The 23,640-nt window shown below is 44.1% G+C and overlaps 1 protein-coding gene across 2 annotated transcripts in view; it reads right to left on the bottom strand.

Moving 5' to 3' along the window:
• The window catches only part of GRIP2 (glutamate receptor interacting protein 2), a 252,171-nt gene that overhangs the window by 73,324 nt on the left and 155,207 nt on the right, over positions 1-23,640 (bottom strand). Inside the window, exon 1 of one of the 2 annotated variants that reach the window (XM_071550450.1) lies at positions 8,300-9,150. The exons of the other annotated variant lie outside the window; for it this stretch is intronic. Within the exon in view, the coding sequence (XP_071406551.1) occupies positions 8,300-8,339 (40 nt within the window). The 5' untranslated portion in view covers positions 8,340-9,150. Of the gene's footprint in view, positions 1-8,299; positions 9,151-23,640 lie in introns of those variants that run through there. 2 annotated transcript variants of the gene reach the window in all.

The following is a 23,640-nucleotide window of genomic DNA, read 5'->3' as shown; positions in this document are numbered from 1 at the left end:
CTCTGTTGCCTCATACCTCTTGCCCAGCCTCACCAATCACAGCAGGTATCCTGACTGTCTCAACAGCCAGCCACGAGCTGGGTGATATTTGCCACCACTCTGATGGCAGGGGAAATTTAAGTTGGATATCAGAAAAATATTCTTTACAGAGAGAGTAATCAGGCACTGGAATGGGCTGCCCAGAGAGGTAGTGGATTCACCTTCCCTGGAGATTTTTAAATGCAGATTGAACATGGCACTGAGTGTCATGATCTGGTAAATGGACTGGAGTTGGACCAAAGGTTGGACTCAATGATCTCGGAGGTCTTTTCCAACCCAATCGATTCTATGATTTTATGATCTTGCCTAGCCTGGCTACAGCAGCAAGGAGCAGGTAATAGAAGGGAAAATATTCACATGCTGCACAGTAAGAACAGGCTACGGAGCCATCGACCACAAAGTGACATCTGATTTTGGCACAAAATAGGAAGAAATGAGTGATGTACCCTCTGGTTTGAGAGCTCTTCTAACTTCAACCTGATTTTAACTCCACAGGTACAATGTTTATAAGTCACCTAGGCTATCAGAGCCAGATCTATATATACCTGAGCATCATCCCACTGATTTCCCCAGATTTCAGGCATATCTTTGTGGCTTTATCCCAGGATCCCACCTATCTCACACACACATATGGGCTCAATACGTGCTGCAAAGGGGTCAGCTGAGGCTGAACCTGCAGAGAAGGTGCCCTGAGATGCCCCCCTGCTCCTGGAGGCTGCAGGTTCAAGGCACTCTGGCACTGTGAGCAACAGAGCACAGCAGCTCATGGCAGGAAGGAACACGATCTGTTTACATAGCAGGTTACATGGGAAATGCATCACATCATTGAAAAAAAACCTTTAGCAAAACACACACCTTCATGTTATGCCAAGAGTTTAACCCTACCCAAACACCAGCACATTCCACAATGAAATTATCCTCTATAAATCACCAGGGTAGGAGCAGGTCACAGCCCTCACATTTCAGGCTGAACTGTTCATTGCAGTAAGGACTCCATACAGATCAACCATCATGACCACAGTGGGAAAGGAGGGGATCTCCACTGAGATCTCATGGAGGAGTAGTTTTAATGCTGGGACAACTCCACTGAGGCTGGTGGCATAACAGTGGGTACTGTTAGAGCTTTGATTCAGATCTTCATCATTTGTATGGTTGTGCATTTGGTTTCTCAGAGACACAACAGCAGATCCATGACTTAGCTTGCCTATTTGTTTGCGAAAATTTGGCTGCTGACTGGAGCTGTGCCTTCCCACCCTCTCAGCCTCAGGTGAGAGCTCCTGCAGGGCAGGGGATGGGTGTGCTGGACCTCTGGGCTCCCCAGGCACCAAGAGGGCTCTGAGGAGGTACAGAAGCTGGGAAGGAAGAATTATTTGGGATATCAAGCAAGTCAATTTGCTCAATATCTGCAAAGAACTTGCCATTTAACCTCCAAAACCGAAGCACACACCAGATCAGGGGCCTACATCACTCCTTTGGGGAAAAGGAGGATGCAATGAAGCAGAAAAATACAGCAAATGTTGGTTTTATCCACATACCTGGGCAGCAGGGAGCCAGATCTTACTCTTACCAGAAGAAGTTCTTGCCTCCCAGGACAAAAGCATGCTGATGCTCTTTGTAACTGCTCCACAGCCCCTCTCACCAACACTCTTCTCCCCATACCTGAGGTGGTTCCTAACTTCCAGCTTTATTATGATAAACCACATGAGTGTTAATTATATATTGAGTTTGGAAGTTAGAGTACTGCTGGGAAGAAAACCACAGCTTCTTCCACCTTGCTAACATGATTTCATGAACCTGCACAATTAGAAACAGATCAGTTATGAGGCAGGATTAAGTGGATAATCTCTTCATCTCTCAGCTACACTAAATAATTTACAGGGCCATTTTGGGACTGACATGTAAAGCAGTTTAACAATGATTTAACAAAAAAATTATGAGATTCCATCTTTTCATGATTTCCAGGTGTTGAGATCAATTTACTTTACAGCAATTTTAATTTCTGGTCCTTTCTTTTCCCTCCTCCCCACAAAATCTGCAGCTGCCAACTATGCTGGCACCTACAGCAACTAGGAAACGAATTTCCCTGTGAAGCAAATTCTTCCAGGATGCATTGAATGAAGGCAGAGCTCATAATTACACATTACTGAAAACATTTCTGATAAAAAAATGGGGAGATATTTTTATCCACATCTCCAGTTGAAAATCGCTGGGAAAGATGCTTTTGAAAAGCCATCATCTCCAAGCATGTAATTATCAGATCCTTGAACAAAAACACACGGTCAAAGAAAAAAGAAAATACTTTCATTGAAATAAAAAATCGGGGGTGGCAATTGTTAGGAATACAGGGAAAAAAATTTTTCTTCCTGTGTGATTTTGCACATTTCAACTTACCACACTGAATTGTAAATCCACAGATTAATAAACTTGGCAGCTAAGAACATCAAGCTCAGTTAGTAATTTTTAATGTTATGAACAGAATAATGATAATATTAAAAGAAAAAAAATCAGAGGCAGACTGGCAATCAGACTGTCACAGAAGCAGAATTTCCTGACGCCCACACAAGCACGCTTGTCTTGAAACCGTATTCTGCCACCTTGAATAGACAGCCGTACAATGACCCGGGGCCCTATCCTATCAAGGCTTAAGACCATGCCTACCCTGATGGGATTACTCACATGCTAAAAATTATGCAGTAGCTGAACCGACAGTTGAAAAGAGCCTTAAATGTTCTTATGCCTGGTAGCATTCAATTGTCAATTGATGAATGTTGCTAAATATTTATTTTTGCTCTACTTTCTCTTCTCCAATTCTGCGTCAACACTTCTTTATGATTATTATTACTTGTTAGCTTTAATTGTTTCTTTTATTTGCAACACCTACACATGCCTACACAGAAAAGCAGAGGCTCCCTTCCCTACAAGTTGCCCAATAACTTTTTCTGACCTACTGAATAAAATTGCATATGATTTTCATCCTTGATTTAGGTGGTTAATATCATAAGCAATAAACATTGGCATCCACATGCAATCAATTTTAACAGTACATTTTTAAAATAAATGAAACCCTACATGCCCTAACATATGCAAACACTTTGGCAGTGTAGGTACTCTTGACTTCTATGGATTAACAAAATAGAACAAATACTATAATGAAAAATGAACCTGGACATAAAGCCAAAAGCAAGACTTAACACACCACATGAAATTCAGTCCCCTTCTATGTGTCACTCAAAGCCAGAGTGTACCTCTTCCAGGAGTAATGAGATTTTCTTAAGCAGGTTGGCAGGGAGGTTAATGTCTGCACTGGACACTGGACTCTAACAGTTAATACTAGAGAGAAAACTTCAATAGCACTTGTTCAACTGACATTATGAACCAAAATTTGTGTTAAATCTGTCTGGTCTTTTCATTGCAAACCATCCTTCTCCTAACAAATCTGTACTAATGTGATGTGCATGAGCACAACCTTTTAAGTTGACAATCTCTATAACCTCCATACAGGAGGAATAAAAAGACAACTCATTTCCATAGGCTATGAGAAGTTGTAGGATATTGCCTTCGTCTTCTTCTATAAAAAGCAATTTCGGTAGAATGGGTCATTTTTAGAAAAAAAGCAGTAATTTATTTTGACTGCATAGATGAGCTTATTTATATGTAGAGTTTAGTCAATAAAACCTGGTCATCAAAGTCCTAAAGCCATCAGCAGGTATCCTTAAGACCTTATGGAGGTGGGTAAGACATCATTAGGCTGCAGAACAAAATTAAATGTTCAATTTGAAAAATGCAAAACAATATGCTATGAGAGTAGGGGCAAGGGACCAACAAATTCATCACCTTCTCTTTCAGATCCTGGAACTGACCACCTGTATGTGCCCTGCTAACACCAGATGAGGAGAAATAACTGGAAACTTGGATCTACAAGTAAGTCATGCCCACACAATTTCTTTCCACAAGAGAGCAACATTTCTAGATAGACAGAAAATGCAAATTGTTATATCTCAAATGCTAGAATGTTAAAAATATTTCTGACACTGTTTCACATGTTATTTTTATAAGTATGTTTGGAAAGCAGGATACAGGTGATTATGAAGTGTATGCAAAACTGATTAGAAAACCACACACTGAGAAAATTCATCAGTTGTTCACAATCAGGAGGGACAGATGTATTAAACAAAGTTCAGGGGGGGGCCCTTTCCCAGTCTGGTACAGCTCCAGGTTTTCACTAAATGACCTGGATGGTTGCACAAATTGATCTTATTAAGTTTACTGACAGCCACCACACATGAGAGACTGAAAGCAGGCTGGGAAGTAAATTTTGAATCCAGAATGATTCATACATATTTGAAAAAACAAATGTACAATTGAGGTGGACACAAGATACCAGACCTGGGTAGGACCAATCTAATTAATAAAGAACGGGGAAAAACTGTGGAAGTGACAGTTAGGAAGGACTCTTCAGATACTGTGGACTGCAAACCAAATGTAATTTCACAGTGCCATGTCATATGTAAGAGAAGCTCATACCCTGGCACAAGTATGGTGGGTATAGTCTGCAAGTTCTGTGAAATCATCATTTCATTTTACTCAGCACTGATAAAAGCCTCAGCTTCAATGCAGTGCCCAGATCTCCACACCACAGCTCAATAAAGATGTGGTTCAGCTGGAGTTCATTCAGATTGAATCAGTGCAGGCTGGTCAGACACTTAGAAGACCCCAACTTCTGAAACATGGAGGCATGAGTTTTCTCTTTATGCTAAAGAGAAGTGAGGGAGGAGAAAGAAAGTGTTATTACTGAGACATCAAAAAATGTTATGCATAGAGGCAAGGAGTAATCTGTCATCTGTATTATAACAGGGAGCAATGGCACCAAAATTGCAGATGCACAAAGCTCTTCCCTTAATATTTCAGTCTACTGAATTAATTTGAGCTGATGTGGTATTCCCAGATGGGATATATTCAGATGCAAGGAGGATGGCAAATAAAATAGGTATGGCCAATACTGGCTCAGGGGAGAAGAATAGCCCAGACAAACTCTCTCTGCCCAGCTTTGGCTCAAGAAAATTAAGTTCATTGATTCAGACCCAGAGATGTTTGTCTTGGTACATACACTGCAGTTAGTTTTTCTCTTAATCTTTCATTTTGCTGCAACTGAGGCAAAGCTGACAAGTGACGTAAGCAGCTTGACGAGCAGGAGTTATATTAAATAGCACTATTGTGATAAACTCCTCAATAAGAAAGATAAAATCTTTCTCCCTAGGAGATTTATCTATTTCCTCCTGTCTTATTCTAGCTCCTCACATTAGTTTTCTATCCCTTTCAGGCATGTTTTTCTCTATTTCTCCCCCTGCCTATTTGGCACACAGAGAGAGAACAGGGGAGCTGATCTCCTGAAAACCAACAAGGAGGAAGGGGCAGAGATCTACCAACAAGTCTCTTTTCCTGGCCATTTCCACCCTGCAAATAAAGGCTGCAGTTTGCTGGCCTGGAAGAAGGAACAGGAAATTCACACTGCTTTCCTTGGTCTGCATAGAGTCCATCTCACCCTAGAAGAATGGCTTCTAATGACAACAGAAAACCCCACACCTAAAACTAAACAACAAACCAAACAGAAAAGCAAAGCACTGAACATCCTCATCTCCTACCTTTATTTTTCCTTTGCCTTCTATACAAAATGCATTTTAAAAAATAAAAACAGTGAAGTCACCCAAATGCATACATCTGAAAGTCAGAGGGTTTTCTAAAGTTGCCTGTGCTGTCCTCAATTAACCATTTAACTTGGGCTGGTTTGCAACAGGATCCTCAGCTGGTCACTTGGAGCAGCACAAACGAGATTCAATGAGCTCTGTCATTCTGCCCACTCCTGCAGTGATCCTGCAGTAAGGAATAACCAAACATGAAGTTTGCTAGAGTAAAACATAGATGGTGTTCCTGGACTTCAGAAAGGCCATAAAGCATTTCAGGGAAGTTCTCCAATGGCAAGATTAGAAAGGCTCTTCTGGAAACACACTATCATCTCTGTCACTGGAGCCACATACAAGCTTGCTCTAACCAGAAGATAAACACTTCCCCCATCTGCCATAAAACATCACCACTAGTTTGCATTTTCTTACCCTTTCTTCTGAAGGACAGACAAAAGCTCTGTATTATTAAATTGATCCATCAAAAAACTTTTGAGAGTGGCTGAAGGAGAAAAAAGAAACCACTAAGACTCTAATAGCGGTGGGCCCGAAAGCACTTCTGGAACGTTTGGAAGCTCCTTTAAGCAATCCATCTAATTTTGCCTATCACATTTACAATGCTGAAAGGAGTGATAAGATACCAATTTACTTTATTGCTTCCATTCTAGATGACTTCCAGATGAAGAGGTAAGACTCATGAAAAAGCCGGGTTACCAAGTCAGCTAAGTGACCAAAAGAGAGCTCCCTCAAAGTGTCAGCAAAGCCAAACCCAATGCATTGTAATCAATCTCTCTCAAAGCTCTTTTCCACGTACTAAAATAACAAAGAACAGGGATGGCGGACACAGAACGAGATGGCTGCTCGCTCCTCTGTCTTCCCTCTGTGGGTGATGCAAAGGATGGCCTCACCTGTGGGGTGCTGAGAAGGACAGTACCTCCTGGGTGACGAAATCAAGGGCTTGGTCCTCAGGAGCACCACCAGGCACAAGCTGTGAGGGACTGACACCAGGGCGAAGAAGGCTTCCTTACCCGCTCAGTGACTGCACCATTCCCTTGTACATGGCACAGTACTGACACAGGGTTCTCTAGAAAGGTTTGGAGCTGACATCAGGAATATTTCTCATTTGATCACCCAACACCCAGAAAACATTGCCACTTACACCTGCACAGCAACCTGGTAGCACCAGATGTCTCTGGTTACATGGTGAAGAACTGCATGAACAACCCTGTCGGGGCTGGTGGCATCCAGGAGACCCCTCCAGGACAGTCAGTGTCAACCACCTCTGAGCCAGGGGCCCAGCTTATGGCTCAGCCCCAAGAGCAAAGGGAGTTCCTGCCAAGTTGTCTTTTGATCTTTTCATGGAACGGCTGCATTCCTGCCCTGTTAAATCACACGCCCAACTCCCTCTGCCTACTAGGACTCATTGCTGTGTCTCAGGCAGCTTCAAAATAAGCCCCAGCCCCCAAAACACTCCTTGCTGTGCTGGTGCAGTAGGTGGATGTTGCATCTAGTCACCATCCATGGGATGAGGCAATACAGCCAGGTTAAGCTGCTCTACACCTGGTTCATTTTACCCCTCAGATTTAAGGAGGGAAAACAATTTTCTAAAGTTAGGTTCATGCTTTAGGGCATCTTGTGGCCAAGTCAGTCTCACTACATCACTTCAGGCAGTGTAAAATTATTCAGAAACCATAAAATACCTCTCTACTTCCAACTCCAATGTCTTTGCTTTCAGAGAGGAAATGCTTGCTTGCATCAGAGCAGAGGAGCAAGCTCCATGCAGCACATTCAGCTGCAACAAGCAGAGCTACAGCATTCAACAAAGTACCTGAATATTGCACCCAGTTACAAATATCAGAGCCTGTCCACCCTGAAAAGACTGGGGCCAGGATTTGATGTCTGTGCCCTTTGTAAAGGTGCCCTTCTACATTCATCTACTCACTCTTTCGCAGAAATTAAATAGATTTTTTATACTCCAGAGTGATAGTGAATTACTCACCCAAGGTATCTAAACAGGGGTTAGTGGCTAATGGAAATGGCAGATTTCTAGCAGGAGCTGAAATATTTATTAGACAAGGTAATACTGGATTACACTGGAGGTGGGGTGATGGCAGTGATCCCACCACGTTCAGCAGAGTCCCTTACTGCCCGTCTTGTTCCCCAGGCCCCTATTCACCTTTGCAGAATGCCCAGCCCATTCACACACTGATCTTGGAAAACAGAAGAGCTACATTTGGATTTTTTTTTTCCAAAAAGCCAAAACGGCTGTAAAGGCTCCGCAGTATCTGAGGTGCCTTAAGAACGGCCGCTGTGTCTGCCAATCTTCCAGCTGGAGAAGGAGAAGGCAGCCTGAAGGGTACTCTCCAGTGGTCACAGAGAGAAATTCTTTACAGAGAAGCAGAAATATATTTTTCAAATCAAAGCAATTAAGTTCGTATGAGATGGTTTGGATTTGCAAAACAGTTTCAAAGTAGCACATAAAACTGTTAACGTTATTAAGGGGGTTAAAGGAAATCAGATAAAACAAAAGTAAACTACTGGAGAAGGGGGCGGGGGGGGGGGATACAGGCAGGCTCACTCACCAAAGTCTGACTGCAAATCCTTTTTCAGTCCACAAAGCATGTCTGCTGTTATCTATCAAATCATTCAACTAATTCTAACAGCCGTTCCGTTCTCTCTCCCTGCCCGCGCTGGAATCCTTTCCCAGCCAGCCCGGGCTGACTCTCGGGCTGCCTCCGCCGCCGAGTGCGGCTGCAGCACACACGCTGCTCCCTCACTCCACGGCAGCAAGACCAGACTAAAATCGTCCTGGGCACTCCAGTTTCCGAGGACTCAAAAATGAGGCAATCCTTTATAGAGAAAGGTCTTTACACGGATATTTAATGTGTGACTCGCCAGCCCTGTGCAGAAACAGGAAAATGAAGGGTATGGATTTAGGGGTTTTTTTAATCTGGTCCTAAAATTGTCGTGCTAGTTCTCTCGGCTCCACTGGCCATCAGGCATTGCAAAGCAAAAGTTGGAAGCGCAGTGATTAACCGGAACAGCTGGTTAAAAGGAAGGTAGCCGCTGAACCCTGACGCTCCGGCAGATGCAGCAAATGTCGAGCGCGCACTTCATTCCCGGCGGTATTCCACCGGTGGTGAGCAGGCATCATCCCATGGAGATGTGCTGGCCCCTTCCTGCCCGACCCCTTCGGTGGCTTTCATGGGTATTTCAGGCGAGGGGGTGGTGGGGAAATAAAAAAAAAAAAAAAGCATAAATGGGAGGCAGGCGGGCGGTGCTGCGGCGGAGGCACCGCTGTCCCCGCGCCAGCGGCACAACTTGGGCGGCAGCGGAGCCGCGCTCCGACCCTCGAGTTGCAGCGGCAGCAGCAGCAGCAGCAGCAGCAGAAGCAGCAACGGGGCTGAGCGCAAGAAGAGGCTGCGACTGCAGTATTGCCTGACACACTTTCCTCTCCCCCACCCCCTCTTGGCAAGTGCTTGCAGAGCCTCCAGCACCTTTCAAGGCAATGTCAAGCTGCTGTCAAAGCATTACCCTGCCTCCCAAACACACACAGTGCTAGTAAGGCAGTATGAGGCTGCAGTCCTCTGTCCTGCCTACAGCGTTTCCTGAAAACTCGGTTTAACCCTTTCTTAGGAAGCGCAGGGGAACCAGCATGGGCAAAAGGTGTACAACTCCTGCGCTACCATTTGGTCACGGGGAGTCTGGCCCTGCAGGACAGGATGCTGAATGGCTCAGTCCAAACATGCTGGTCCTGGACTGTGGGTGGGGATAGGGCATCGGCCTAGTATGAAATGGTTGTAATAAACCATTGCTATTAAAAATAATAAACCTTTGCTACTAAAATAGAAAACAAAGCAGGCTGATTCATGTTGAAGATACAGAGCATGCAAGAGGATGCCACTGCCCTGGCTGTGAGGCAGTGTGTGCACAGGGGACGTGGGGCTGGATCCTGCCTCCAGCACCATGCCGGTCCCCTTTTCAGTGAAGCTGTGAGACAGAAACAGCACCAACCACCCATGTCAATGCTCTCCATCGTCACTCTATTCCCTTGGGAACGGGTGTCATCTCTAACAGCAAGATTATACCTACAAATGGTGAAGAAAGAGCAAGACAAGCATAGTTCAAAGTACAAAAGTCATCTACACTTTTGTATGAGGGTTCAGTCATGTTTGGGGCTGCTACTAGATTTGTCTGAAAGGGGCCAAGATGTTGCAAATTTAGAAGGAAGTTCATCGAGGGCAATAAGGTTAAGGCTTGTTTCCTTAGAAAACAAATAAGGATAAATCAAATGGACCTGAACACATCTGAATATACCAATTTTTACAGATCTAGGGACCCTAACTATGTGGAGAAGGAGAACTGGGTTTCAGCCTAATACCAGAGTTCTTGCTTAGATTGAAATGCAGCAGCATCTCTTTGTGGTTCAAACTCAGCTGTTTCATGTGCAGACAACTTATACAAAAGCAATAAAATTACTAAATAATAAAAAGCTACTTACAAAAGAGATATTTTGGTCCATAATTTGTTTTTAAGAAGTTGTTCAGTCTGACAATAGACTTAATTAGTAATTGAGGCAAAATTTATAATTAGAAATCTTTTCATACAGCTATTAATGCTTTTGCTGCAGAGAAATTCCATCTTAAAGGAAAAAAACATCACCAGTTGCACCACAATTAGAAGATGCTAATTTGAGAATAATGCATTGCTTTGGATGCCATGAAATGGATGTCTCCAATAAGATGTTTTAAAGAAATGCTAAAAACAATTGTTTGTGTTTACAATAGAATTCTTCCCAGAATATCTGCTGCATTAAGAAAGTGCATGAAAGGACAGCTCTACCATGTAGTTGAAGCTGCGCTTTTTTGTGGATAAGAACTGGATGGACCTGCCCCATTCCTCTGATAGAGAAATGAAGAAGCATTTGGGCATTTCATGTCCAGAATTGCTGGTGGCAGTTTTTGTGCTGACTGGCAAGACACCAGCACACTGGGAGCCTGGAAAGGATAAAGATGTTTACAGTTTCTGGCCAAGATCCACAAACACAACACTTTCTCCATGTTTCAGGTGGGGCTGTATTAAAACCAGTTGAAGTGAACAGCTTGAGCTTCTAATGGGGAAGGGAAAGGATGCACCACATACTCCTCAACAAAATAAGGCAACCCAAAAACGTACATTTTGGCATCAAAATATGTGTAGGTATCATAAAAGAGCATGAGGCATCAACCTAAACTAAGGGGAAAACTAAAGGAACAGTATGTAGAGGTTTGATTTTTCATGAATAGTCTGTGCATTGTATTGTACCTTCTCAACACAAACTTTAAGCTTGTGTGTTCAGAATTAGCAGCTATCCAAAAATTCTCTGGCAGTATCAACTATCTACAAGCCTCACCTAAGAATGTCTGGGGTTTACCCACAGACTGTGTCCCTTGGGAAAAGAAGTTAATTTGGGGGAGGTGGGATATTAAGTAGTCTTGTCACAGGAAAAAAAAATCAGTTCTGCTTTCTTGGCATATTCTGATCTCCTATTACCATCTCAGGAGGACAGAAGGGAATGCCATCTTGGATCCCCCCTTCAGTATACAATGCTGAGTGGAAAGAGAGCACAGGATGAGGCCAGTCCGTGGATACAGAGTTTCTGGGTAGTCCCTACTGGAAGCATCCATCCATGCAGACTCCTGGTTCTTGTCTATACAACTGAAGTGGTAATGCCAGTCAACAGGCCACCAGTCTAGATAAATGAGCATTCACTTTTGTCAGAAACAGGCTGACCTTTGAGTAAAATTGATTTGTTGTAAGTAAGGAGTACCTGCCCTTACACACACTAGCACTTGGCTTAGCATTTCTTGTACCCCACACACACTGTCCTGTTCTTGAACCTTATACATCTCTCCTCAGAGCTAATTTACAAATCCTCCCAGAACTCAGTGGGAGTGACAGTGCAAACTTTACATGGCCTAAACTGGTTGGAATTACATTCACAGAATGCACTATTTTGGAAACAACAGACGGGGAGAGTTGGAGAGGAAAGATCACAGGCTATTTCAAATATCCATCATTTAGCCAAATGCTTGGTGGGTATTTGTTCCTCCAATTTAAACCATTACTTACTTAACCACATCCAAAAGCATCCTTGTCAGAAGTCACAGCACTGTGGAGCACTCGAGCAAGATCCTGAAATGGACCATTTAGTGCTGAACATGCTCTGAGCTCTGGAGAACATAGAGGGAATCTTACATCACTCCACATTAGGAGGTCTCAGGAGACTCTCTGAAGACAGCTGAATGAACATAATGAACAGTCAGCCACAGGAAAACTATGAGGAAAAACACCCAACCACACGTACTTAGAGCACGCAGAGAAACGCTGAAGTTCTAACCGCATATAAAATGATATTAATAGCAACAAAAATTGCTTTGGGTCAGAGGAGGTTCAGCAGAGACTGACACAGATTCTTTCTACTTCTTTTAAATTCAGATGTTAAATTAAGATTTTACGTTGCGGTCTCTTTCTTCCCATCCTAATTCTTCTATTTAATAATACACTCCTGCACGTCAGGGTCTGCCTGAGGCTGGGGACTCCTCTTTCTGATCATACCCCCTTGTCAAGGCTTATTGCTGGCACAGCAGACCCAGTGCTTTCAAATGGCTTACTGGGGAAAACAGTTTTTACTGGGAACTCTAACCATCTCTGCACAAAATCAAGAAGTTTGGAGATCCTACCCCCTTCCTTGGCTGATTTTTGGTTGCAACAGACAGGGAGAAGGAGGGACAAGAGGAAGACCCACCACTTTTTTGATGTAAGATACTTTAATGCTGATTACCCAGCTATCCACTGACTGCACATTTGATCCATTTCATCTGCTCCAATTTTACACAGTTGCGCTTATTTAGAAACCCGAGACAACTGCATGTCAGCCTCAGGCCTGCAGCAAGGCTCATCTCTGGTCTAAGCAGATGCCCTGTTTTTCACATACAAATCCAAAATGCAACACACTGTGTTATCAATATATTTTAATGGGAAATAGAGAATGGATTAAAAAAAATCTTTAAAGAAAAGGGCATTTAAACAGTTTAATAATGGAGGCAGAGGAAGAAGCCCATGATTGTTCTTTCCTTTAAGTGCAAATTCCACCAACCAGTCCCAAACATTAATTTATCACGGGTAATGAACACTGAAAGACAAATTGACCCATCCACTAGGCAATTAGAGCCCTTGCTGCACGCACACATGCAGCGCACCGAGACAGAGAGTGCAGCTAGAGGTATTTCCAAAACACCTATCCATTCCCTCCATCACCAGAGCACAATAAAATGGTTCCTGCACATTTTTCTGGGTAATCAGAGTAGGAAACTACAGGGTTGGGGACTCCAGTGCTGATAAGAGAAACTGTGGAAGACAACTAGGCTGCAGCAAAGTACAAGATCCTTTATTCCCCAGCCAGCTCTAATGATACAAAAGAGCTCATTCAGGGACCTTGTTAGCAGAGGTCATCCCAACAAAAGTGAATCTCAGCTTTCTGATGATTTTTTAAGCCAAATGGAGATGAGCTTGACAAGACACAGCAATAAGCAATGCAGCAGGAGGTTAATTATCCGCCAACAAACACTAGCCATGCCAGGGCAAGGTGGGAGTTTATGACCTGGTCCAAAAGGAGCAGAGCTCTGAAAGTTGCCTGCAGAGGATCTGAAAGCAGGTTCAATGCTTTCAGCTAGACAGAGCATATTTCCCCCATTTACATTACTTCTTTGGCTGTATTGTACAAAATAAACACTTTCCCCTCCTTGAGGATGCTCCTAATTGGTTTTACTTCTTACTCACTTCAATTCTTACACAGCAATTAGCTAGCTCGTATCACACAGATTTAGGACACTAGGAAAGTCCTCAAGCATGTGTATGATTGGAGGAACCATGCAGAAATGGAAAACAAGAGCAATGCCATGTGCTGGGGGAAACAAAATGCCTAATAGCTTCCATCTTCCCAGTTTTTAGTGATCAATGCACTGGAACAACAGCAAGTTGTTAACAGCTAAAAAACTGCAGGGAAAGCAAGTGTTCAAGTTCTTCAGTGGGGGACTGGTTTCTAGTTTTAAGGTCATTAAACCACTCCAATTTATAGTGAGGGCATGGCAGCTGCAGTTGGCACTTCAATATGTGCACTAGTGGCTGCCCTGGAAGGGCCTGTTCATGGTCTCTCCTCTTCAACAGAAATGCTGTTTCTTCCTTATATTTTATTAATTGCACCAAGAATGAAAACGGTGATGGGTACGTGTTAGCAGCTGGCCAGTATCCACCCTCCTTCCCCCAGTGGATAGGTGATTAGGGTAAAGCAAGCTCCATCACATAGAGCACATTAATCAAAATACAGATGAGAGAAAACATACCCTGTTATGAACCTTTGAATATAGGGAGAAAATGGGAAACTAGCACTGCAGCCCTTCAAGAACAGGACATAAACCCAGAGCTCAACCAACCCAAAGGAGAGCAGGGAGCTGCCCCACAGGAGCAGAGGTGTGAGCATGTGGATGGGGCTGCAAAGCATGTCAGCATCCCTGGATTCCCTGTGTTACATGTCAGAGGAGCTCAGGTCTTTGCAATAGTAGGAACTGAAGGCTTCTTCCTCTTGATGTAAAAGGACCCCGTGCTTGAGCCCAAACAAAAGGCCCTTCTAGTAACAGGGATGTGGCCATGCCACATCTTACTCCAAAAGAGAGAGAGAGGCAATGCTACACAGCCTATGCAGCCTGAAGGACAGGTCTTAGTCAGCATCCAACTCTACTCCTGTCTGTGGGAAGAAAAACCTCTGCATCTTCCCCTCAAAGGATTTATCTTGGCGCTGGTCTCTTCAGAGGCAATGCTGCCAACACAGATGGAAAAATAAGCAAGTGGGTCATCGGTCTTACCAGTTGTCACACAGTTTCTTTTCAATGAGTAGCAGTGTAACAATGCATTAACAATAAATGAAATGCCATGTTAACACTAATTTGCATAGTACAGAGCCACAGTGCTCTGGTTCCTCTATTCTCTTTCACAAACTATCCTGACCTGCATATGAAACGAGATGAAATTTAATTGCTGGGGCATTCAGTAGAATCACTGAATTCCTGCTTAATGAGGCTTCATTTGTACTCTGTTGCATCAGACACCTTCTCTCCAAGGTGCTGTATTAACTAGCTCAGATGTAAAATATTTTCCACGGCATATTTTCATACGCACTTCAACAAAGAAATACCAGGAAAAGTGCTGACTGCAAAAGACAATGTATTGGTTGCATGATAAGGCCAGTGAAATCCCAAGAGCACCAGCCATATTCCTTAAACAAAAAAAGCTTTAATGGCTTTAATATATGCTCTAACGTGCTACCATGCAGTATCTACACTGTGCGACTCTTCTAGAAGAGACAAGGCAAAGCTAGGTGGGACCTGGCCAATGTTTGCATGGGAGACAGCCAAGAACTAGGAGCAATACCAATAATATTGGTGACTCAGAAAAAGAACAGCCCACTTTGTGCCCAGGAATCAGAGCTCCAGATGGTTTTGCATTCAGATATCTCATTGAGCTTACCTCATTCATAAGTCCTTGGCTGTGGAGGTACCTTACGTTTCCATGTGAGGAACTTCAGCCTGCATAGCCAAGCAGTTCCCTGAAAGATCAGACCTTCTTCTCTTTGTCTTGTTGTGGCACAGCCACTAACAGCAGCACAGGTACTATTGTGTTTCAGAGTTACAGGTAGTGACCAGAGCCACAAGTCCCCTGAAACACAGCATGTGACGTTAACTGGTGGTAACGTGGGGCACAAAGTGGTGCAACCAGGGATACCCAGCCGAGTGGGGCACAGTGCTGGATGAGGCTCCAGCCCCAGCATCAACCTGACGCTGGGTCAGCAGCAGAGACCATGCTGAGCACTGCCAGTGCCACACTCTGCAGCAGCAGCAGCAGCACAGGGGGCAGAGATCACAGAAAGCAGGCAGAGATGACCCAAAAGACACTGCAGCGCAATAGCATGCAAGGTTTCAGTGCAAGGTGAAAGCAGGTCAGGCTCCCTGGCCGCCTTGGGAAGGTTCCCAGCTCTACACAGATGCCTGAGGAGTGAAGTGCCGCTCAGAAGTGCTCAAACACGCAGATGCCTTCGGACAGAGTCGCACGTTCTGCAGAGAGGTGTTTCCATCTGCTGGTTTGGCTCCTGCTCCAGGTTGTCAAATATACCTCCCAAGATGGGACAAAGCAGAGCCACACACAGCTGCAGGTAACCTCCAAGTGCTAGGACCAGTGATTTATGAAATATTTTGGCTTTGCAATATGCAGAGCTCCCCAAGGGACTGCAAATTGCTTGTTCCTGCAGGTTTGCAAGATGGGATCAGCCTTCCTGCTCCCAGTTGGCTCCCTGGGAACAGTTACGGCACGTTCATAGCAGTGTGTAAAGGTTTATCCTTTTGCTTGTGTGTGTTACAGGAATCTATAAAACACTCCTTAGGGTTCATCACCAGCATGGCTCCAGACAACAACAGTGGATCTGTGCTAGTTGCAACAGGTCAGGAGGCAGACCACAAAGTCAGTTTGCCATTTGCATTCTAAGGGGAGAGAGTGGGGAACAGGGTATGGCGTGAGACAGTCCTAATTATCCCAGGGTAGCTAATTACAAAGGATGTAAATTGACAGAAATAAAACCTCATGGTCAATAATAGTATTTTTTAAAAGCTGGAAATTTTAGCCCATTATCTTTCCAGCTGAAAAGCTTTAATTGAAAATGGCTAATCTTCCAGTGGGTTCAGGAAGGGTTTACAAGCTAATTGCTCTCTTTTCTTTAGGATTAACACTTTGTTCTGTGAATAGGGATGGAGGGCAGCAGATGTGCAGCCTTTACTCTCTTTAATCCAAATGCCTCACTGCCACAGATGCTCCCAATGCTGTGCAGTGGCATAATGGAATCGCTTTCTCGCACATAAAGTGGTTGTTCCGAAATGAAATTACAGCTATCTATTAGGAAGGGAACAATAAATTTCCTCCACCACACACCCCCATCAGGAAAGACACAGCATTGGCCTATAAAAATCCCTGGTGGAAGTAAATCTTGCAGGAGAGAGAGAGCAACTAACAGATGAATTTACCATTTTCCTTTTGTAACTGGTAGTCAGTGATATTTGGATATGGACAGAAAAGACGTGATCCCGCAGAAGTCAGAGCATGATCCCACAAACCCCAGGGTGGATGGGACCTGGCTGCTAAATTCTAGGGTGGGAGATGTAAAGGAGATGGTGGAGGGAACAACTGGCTTCCATTTAAACAGAGAGAATTTTGCTAACTACGGAGGCAACTACAACCTATTGCTCTCACACCTTGCAAGTAAAGCTGGTTGGTAATATTGACTACCGGGAGTAGATGGGATTTGCACTACTTGAGAAAAAGGGGTTGCATTGATTGTGTGATCTCTCTGGGAACAATGAACTTAAGGAGGGAGAGGAGGATCCCTAATAGCAAAGGTAGAGTGAACTCTATTTTTCAGAAAGAGGGGAGGAGGAAAAGCATGTTCAAAGACATCTGAAGAGAACAATGTGAGATTGTGGCCATTCAGCTCTTGCTGCTGCAGAGCAAGGAGGACTGAGTCCTTCTCCACATGAAATCAGCACCTTTGCCGCTCAGAAAACCAAGCATCTGGCACTTCCTCTCAAGATCCTCACTAGCAGTCCAAAAGGGGTAACACACCTGTTGGCAAAGCAATTTTTCATATTGCCATTATCAGATCAGGGAAGGCCATACCATTAGGAGTAACAGTGTGCCAACCCACCCTGCCCAGAATGTAGCTCAGAAAAGCACCAGAGCACCTGGGCCCAAAAGGTATGAGGAGAAGGATGAAATATTCAGTGTCTAACTCAATAGGAAAGTCAAGCTAATGTTATACATCATAAAGTCTCAGCAGTGCTGTTCAGAACAGGAGTAGCACCTTTCAGGAAGGTGCTAGGGAAGGGATTCATCCCCACCTGTATAAGCTGTTCATAACAGCTTCCCCTGGGGTTTCTCTAGGATGGCCAAGGAGAAAGACAAGCTTGCCTACAGAACGGTTCATCTTAAGTCCCTTGAACTAAGTTCCTTTACCTGTCTAGAGAGAGGATTCATGTCTCTGACAGAACAGCAAAGACAGTTCAGTGTGTGCTTCCCCTATTCCTCCTTGCCCTAAACCCTAGAATTTTCTGATGAATCACAGTCAGACCTGGGAAGAAAGCACTGCAAACACCACTCCTACAAGAGTGTCTCAGTCAAACCCATGGCAGCAGGAAACACAAGAGAAAAAGGAATGGGTGCCACACTCAGAAACTTCAAAAGCTCAACGAGGTTTTAAAAACTGAATTTCTGTAAAGTTCAGCTGAATATTGCCTTTTCAAACCCTTCCTGGAATAGTCACCAAGCCACTATCCTAAATCAAGCCCTTCATCAGCCAGAGAAATGGAATATTTATTGTTCAAATGAAGATGAATTGTTGCCAGTCAGAGCACCATCCTGCATTCAGCAGTGATCTCAATCTTGCAGAGTATTTCCTCAACCAAAGGAGAAAACCCTCAGAGCAAGCAGATGACAGACACACATATCATAGGCATATGACAGTATTAAAATCTAGATGGATGCTGAGATATTAATGGCATGGGTTAGGAGGGGATGTTATCAAAACTCTATTAACCCAGTGACCCAGTTTATGAGAAAGACGACTTCTCATTTGTACCTTTTGATTACACATGAGAAGAGGCAGCAAGTGCTCACTCTCTGCTACCTCAGCAGCTATTCACATGCTGAAATGCAGTAGTTACTTGTGCAATAAGGCACTAAAGGTTAGAGATTTGTTAGTTATTGTCTAAAAGTTTAGAGCAGTATTTAGAGCAGAGCTATTCCCTCAATACCTTATTTCCCTGTGCTTTTCTGGATGTTGTTTCTGGTACTCAAAGGCACAGAAACTCTTGCAGAAGTTTGCTCTCCAGAGCTACACCTCCTACTCTGACACCGTATTTCTGTGCAAAAGCCACTGGGTACAATATTGACTGCAAACGTTATTACTCCACAAATATAAACACACAGAAACCAGGCCAGAGTCAACACTGCTGAATTATGGCCAAGAAAACCAAGTTCTGAAGCTGTAACATTTGGCAAGAAGATGCTTTGACTGTCTCCTTCTTTTGAAAGAAAAAAAAAGCACAGTGAGAAAATTATTTTCTGAAAGCTCTAAGAAGGACTACAAAAACCTAGTTTTGTGATCTCCACATTCACATTAGCTGAGATCCCTGACATGCAGTAACAGATCTACTGCAGAACAGGAAACTGGCATTACAGGTTTAAAAAAACTCCCTAGAAAAGGTATTTTGGAACAGAAATTTCCTGTCCAATTACTTACAGAATGATCATTTATGAGTTTTTATCCTCCAAAATATGTAGCACTATAAGCCCCTTTCACTCAACTATTAATTAGTTGCTAAGAAGCAGCATAATGCCTAATAGTACATGGAGATTTGTGTGAAAGTTATGGGGTTGCTTTCTATATAGCTGAGGATTGATGCATGTATTTTGGGGGGCAGAAAACAAGAAAACAGATCTTGACCAAAATGATCAGACAGAGCAGTGAAGCCTGCAGGGGCTCTGAGCCAGCAAGCAACACCTGATGGATGAGTTGCAACTGGGGCATTAAAGATTCCCTGCAAGATTTCAGGTGCACCCCTGCAGTAACCTCACACTCCTGGAGAGCATTGCATGCAGATGGTGGCTCAGACATGACTGATTAACAATTACCTACATTTTATGTGGCGTTCCAAGGTAATTAAAACCTGGATTCCTTCAGAAACAGAATTTGCCTTAAGCCCGTCAGGATGTTTTTAGGCAGTAGTTGCACCATTGCAAAGGATGTTTGTGATCTGAATTGCAGCCACATTAAATACACTATTAAATATACAACACATCATGCAGCCTGTTATCCTGAAAATGACTCACTCCTGGTGTACAGTGATACAGTTAGAGGAGAAGGGCAATGGAGGAGAGTGCAAGTGCTTTTCACAGGTCATTCCTCTTACTTCCACAGGAGTCCTCTCCGAAAGCCGCTCTCTCCTCTCCCTTCTTCACAGAATCTCTTGGGTTGGAAGAGATCTTCTGTGGTGAAAGCCTCTGTCCAGTCTCCTCCGGAAGTGCTGCCATGAAGGAACTCCATGGACAAACAAAAATCCTCCTCTTAAATAAGCACTTACATTGGGACCACACGGGTGAAGGAACACAGGTACCCATTGCTGTGCCTCCTCTCCACTGTGAAAAGGGAAATGGGCACATCCACTCCAGCAATCTGCTCAGGGCCAGGCTACTTGGCCTTGTGGTCGGGATTCTTCCCTCTGCAGAGAGCAACCCAAGTGTACCAGCCTCCCTCTCTCTAAGAAGGTATTTGGCAGGATTTGACGGTTGAGCATAATTCCAGATGAAACACACCAGACTGAAGGATTTCTGCATAATCAGGAATATAATACTGTATTTAAGAATCTCCTAAATACCCACAGTTAGCAGAGGGCAGCATCCTCAGTGGAAGCCCATCTCTCATCACAAGGGACTAAAGCTGGCACTAAGTAGATGCAGATCTTCATTTTCTTTAATACTTCAGCAGCCCAAATACAGCAGCCAAAAAAGCCCTTTCCAGAATGGGCCCAAGTCCACAGCAGATCTCTCTGACTGATGGCCCAGCTTGGTGGCATCCAGTGTTCCCCGAGCAGCAAAGCAGCTGTGCAGGTACCCAGGCTTCGGGGAGTTTCTATAGCAACAGGATGCAAAGTGAATTTAGGTATTTACATGGCACAGCTGATTTACACCATCACAGCTGTGTTTAAGTCATTGAGGCCAAGGGAAAATCCTGAAAAAATAGATGCAATTCCCCATTAGAGGAGTTTTGCTGCTCTTAATTTCACCAGCACAACAGTTTTTAAGTCTTAGATTTCAGGCTGATAGATCACTTTACTGTTATCTCTGCCAAGGCCTATCCCGTGTGGATTCTTTCTTCATACTCCAGCTGGTAAAAGTCCACAGAATCTCAAATTTCCAAGCTGTCAGAAAGACGGTACTGAAAAATACACTCTTCTCCAAGCAATGGGTAAAAATATAACAGTTACTGGGCAGTATCACTTCTTATTAGAGAAGAACAGAAAATGTGCATGTACAGCTGTCCTAAGTATACATCCAGATTTTCTGCCAGGCAGCAGTGGGCAGCACCATTATCAGCTCTTCCTCCACAGGGCACTGCTGATGCATGGAAAGCGGCAGGGGTGGCAAACCTCTGCCCTGAGACCAGGAACACACTGAACAGCAGCTGTGTGCCAAGAGGTCACAGATTTAAAGCTGGTGGGGACCTTCCTGTGTGTTTTCTCACCAGCCAGCAGACACGTCCCTGGCTCACCCTCACACCACTGCAAAGGACTCGGTTTCCTTGTATAGAAGAAACCTCAGGACAGAGGAGCCAGCCCTGCAATCTCAATAGGTCAATCTCAATGCTCAGATTAAAGGTGAAGCCTTCCTGTCACCCCAATCCCACACTGCAGCAGCCACTCCTCTGGATGCTATTGCTGCCCTCTGCCCCCCTGGCAGCCTCCGATTTTCCAGGAGGGATAAGCATGCACAAGTGTGCGCTGCCCACGCACAACACAACCCACTGTGTAGGCCCTGTCTGGGGTAAAATTTGAGGCTATGCTGTCACTGCTATTGACAGCCATGCAGGTTCCCACCACAGTACATTAACTGTTCCCTGTGGTGGCAGAGCAGATTTATAGGCTAAGAAATTAGATGCTTGCCTGTGTCATAGGATGGAGGAAACAACAGCTGCAAAGTTCAACCCGCCTTTGGGACAGCTGTGGCTTTTCCCTAGACAATACTGTTGTCCATTAGCTGTAACAGCTTCCCTTCCTATTCCTTCATCTTCCTACAAAAAGGGAGTTCTTTGGACTTTTGAAAATTAGGAGTTACACATTCTTCAGTTTTGAAGTAACAAAAGTTTCCAGGCAAGTGAGAGGTAACCGTCAACGACTTTCTCTCACCAGCGTTATAGATTAGAAGATCCTAAAGAACAGTGCCACAAAGCCCTCCTTCCCCTGCAAGTCCCACTGCACACCTTTGCATACCTTCTCCCTGAAACACTTGCTGAAAGGCAGTTAAAACTTTAAAAAAAAATCCAGCCATGAAAAGGACAGGAAAGAAAGGCAAAGCATGGGGATTGAGCAGACAGCAGATTAATAGCCTGGCATTTATGGCAGTTTAATAATAGAGCTGTCACAATAGGACAGATTTACTAATTGCAGAGTCATTTGCTATGGATTCCCATCAAGCTGCCATTTAAATCTCTGTGCAGTTTTTAAGATGGGTTTCAAAAGTGGGTAAGGGGGGAGAAGAGACAACGCCCACGGTACTTACAAAGCTAAATTTAGGAAAGCATTGTATTTTCTTACAGATGACCAAGTGGAGGAGGAAGCAAGGAAGAAGCCACAAGTGCTATGAGCCCACAGGAGCCAGGGCGAGGGGGGCAGGTACATATTTTTGTCTGAGCACCCCCATGCAACAAGCAGTCTTACATATGGGGACAAGGCTCTGACCTCAAACTAAGCCCTGGAGAGTTTTATGTAGCATTAACCAGTGACCTACTAATACCTCCAACATGTCCCCAGGCACTGAGCTACAGCTCCGACACGTCTTTTTGCCGAATTAGTCAGCACCATTTTCAGGGGGGAAATGTCATTAAAACCACAGCAGAGGAGTTGTGATCTCTTGGGTCTGTCAGCTTGGAGGATCAAGTTGGTCATTCCTCTACAGACTTCAAAGTGAGATGTAAGCTCCTAATCCATACATTCACATCATGAAGAGCCTGCATTATGCAACTCAATCCAAGGCATGCACAGCTATTTTTGTCAGGTGAGCCTGGTGACAACACACTGCAGTGAAGGAGTGCCCTGCATGCCACCTCCCCAACTTGGCTCTTCTCCATCGCATCCCTGCTAGTGCCAGCCCAGGAGTAATTCACAGAGCTGTGAGTGCTTGGGTCCTCCTAGAGTCATGACACCAAGGTGCCATAGGAGAGGAGAGGGAGATGGCTTTTGGGAATCCAGGGCAGCAATACTATCCCATCTCAACCAGCAGCCCAAGGGGAGGCTGTGCTTTCTGTGTCATACATGTACTCATAGCATAGCTTAGCTGAGAGGCAAGTGAAAAGGCTGTTTAATTCCTCTTTTCCTTTAGGGAAACAGGGCACTCTCAGAAGTTCAGCCGGGACCTTGCAGATCATCAATTAGCAGTCTACATTGGTGCACAGTTGGGGCTTTTGAGGCATTTCAATTCTGCTGTCATTTAATAACCACCCATGACTCAGACCCTGCTTTCCTCCCACACACTGTGGCCCAGCACTCTGTATCTTTTTCATCCCTTTGAATGCACTGGTACAAGGTAAACAAGGCTGCTTTGCTATTGCATCTGCAACTATTCTGACACACCAAGAACATGATTTGATTGGGTATTACATTTTGTCCTGGTCTCAAGACTTGTTCAAGTGCATTTGCAAAATTGATGCTGTGTTAAGGTAATATAGAGCTCTTTGTATACCATCTCTGAGGACAGGACAAGACACTACCAGCTCCCATCCCTACTCTTGCTGCAGCTGTTTCTAAATGTTTCTGGTCTACCAGGAACACATTTGAACATAGATGAGAAGCATTACATGGCATTTTCTTCTCAGAGGCACAATCAATCCCCATTTTACACTTAGCAGAGATAAGATGGCTGAAGTATAATTGATTTTATTTTATGGGATGCTCTACCATGAGCATCCTTAAACAGAATTCTGTTATAATGAACATACAGTACAAGATGAGTCTTCACTGAGACAAATGTCATTGCCTAGGGACAAGTTCAGATTTAAGTAACATCAGATTCA

The sequence above is a fragment of the Pithys albifrons genome, chromosome 3 (genome assembly GCF_047495875.1).
Source record: "Pithys albifrons albifrons isolate INPA30051 chromosome 3, PitAlb_v1, whole genome shotgun sequence".
NCBI lineage: Eukaryota > Metazoa > Chordata > Aves > Passeriformes > Thamnophilidae > Pithys > Pithys albifrons.
Note: the sequence above shows the minus strand (reverse complement) of the source record. Positions and strands in the feature narration are given on the sequence as shown.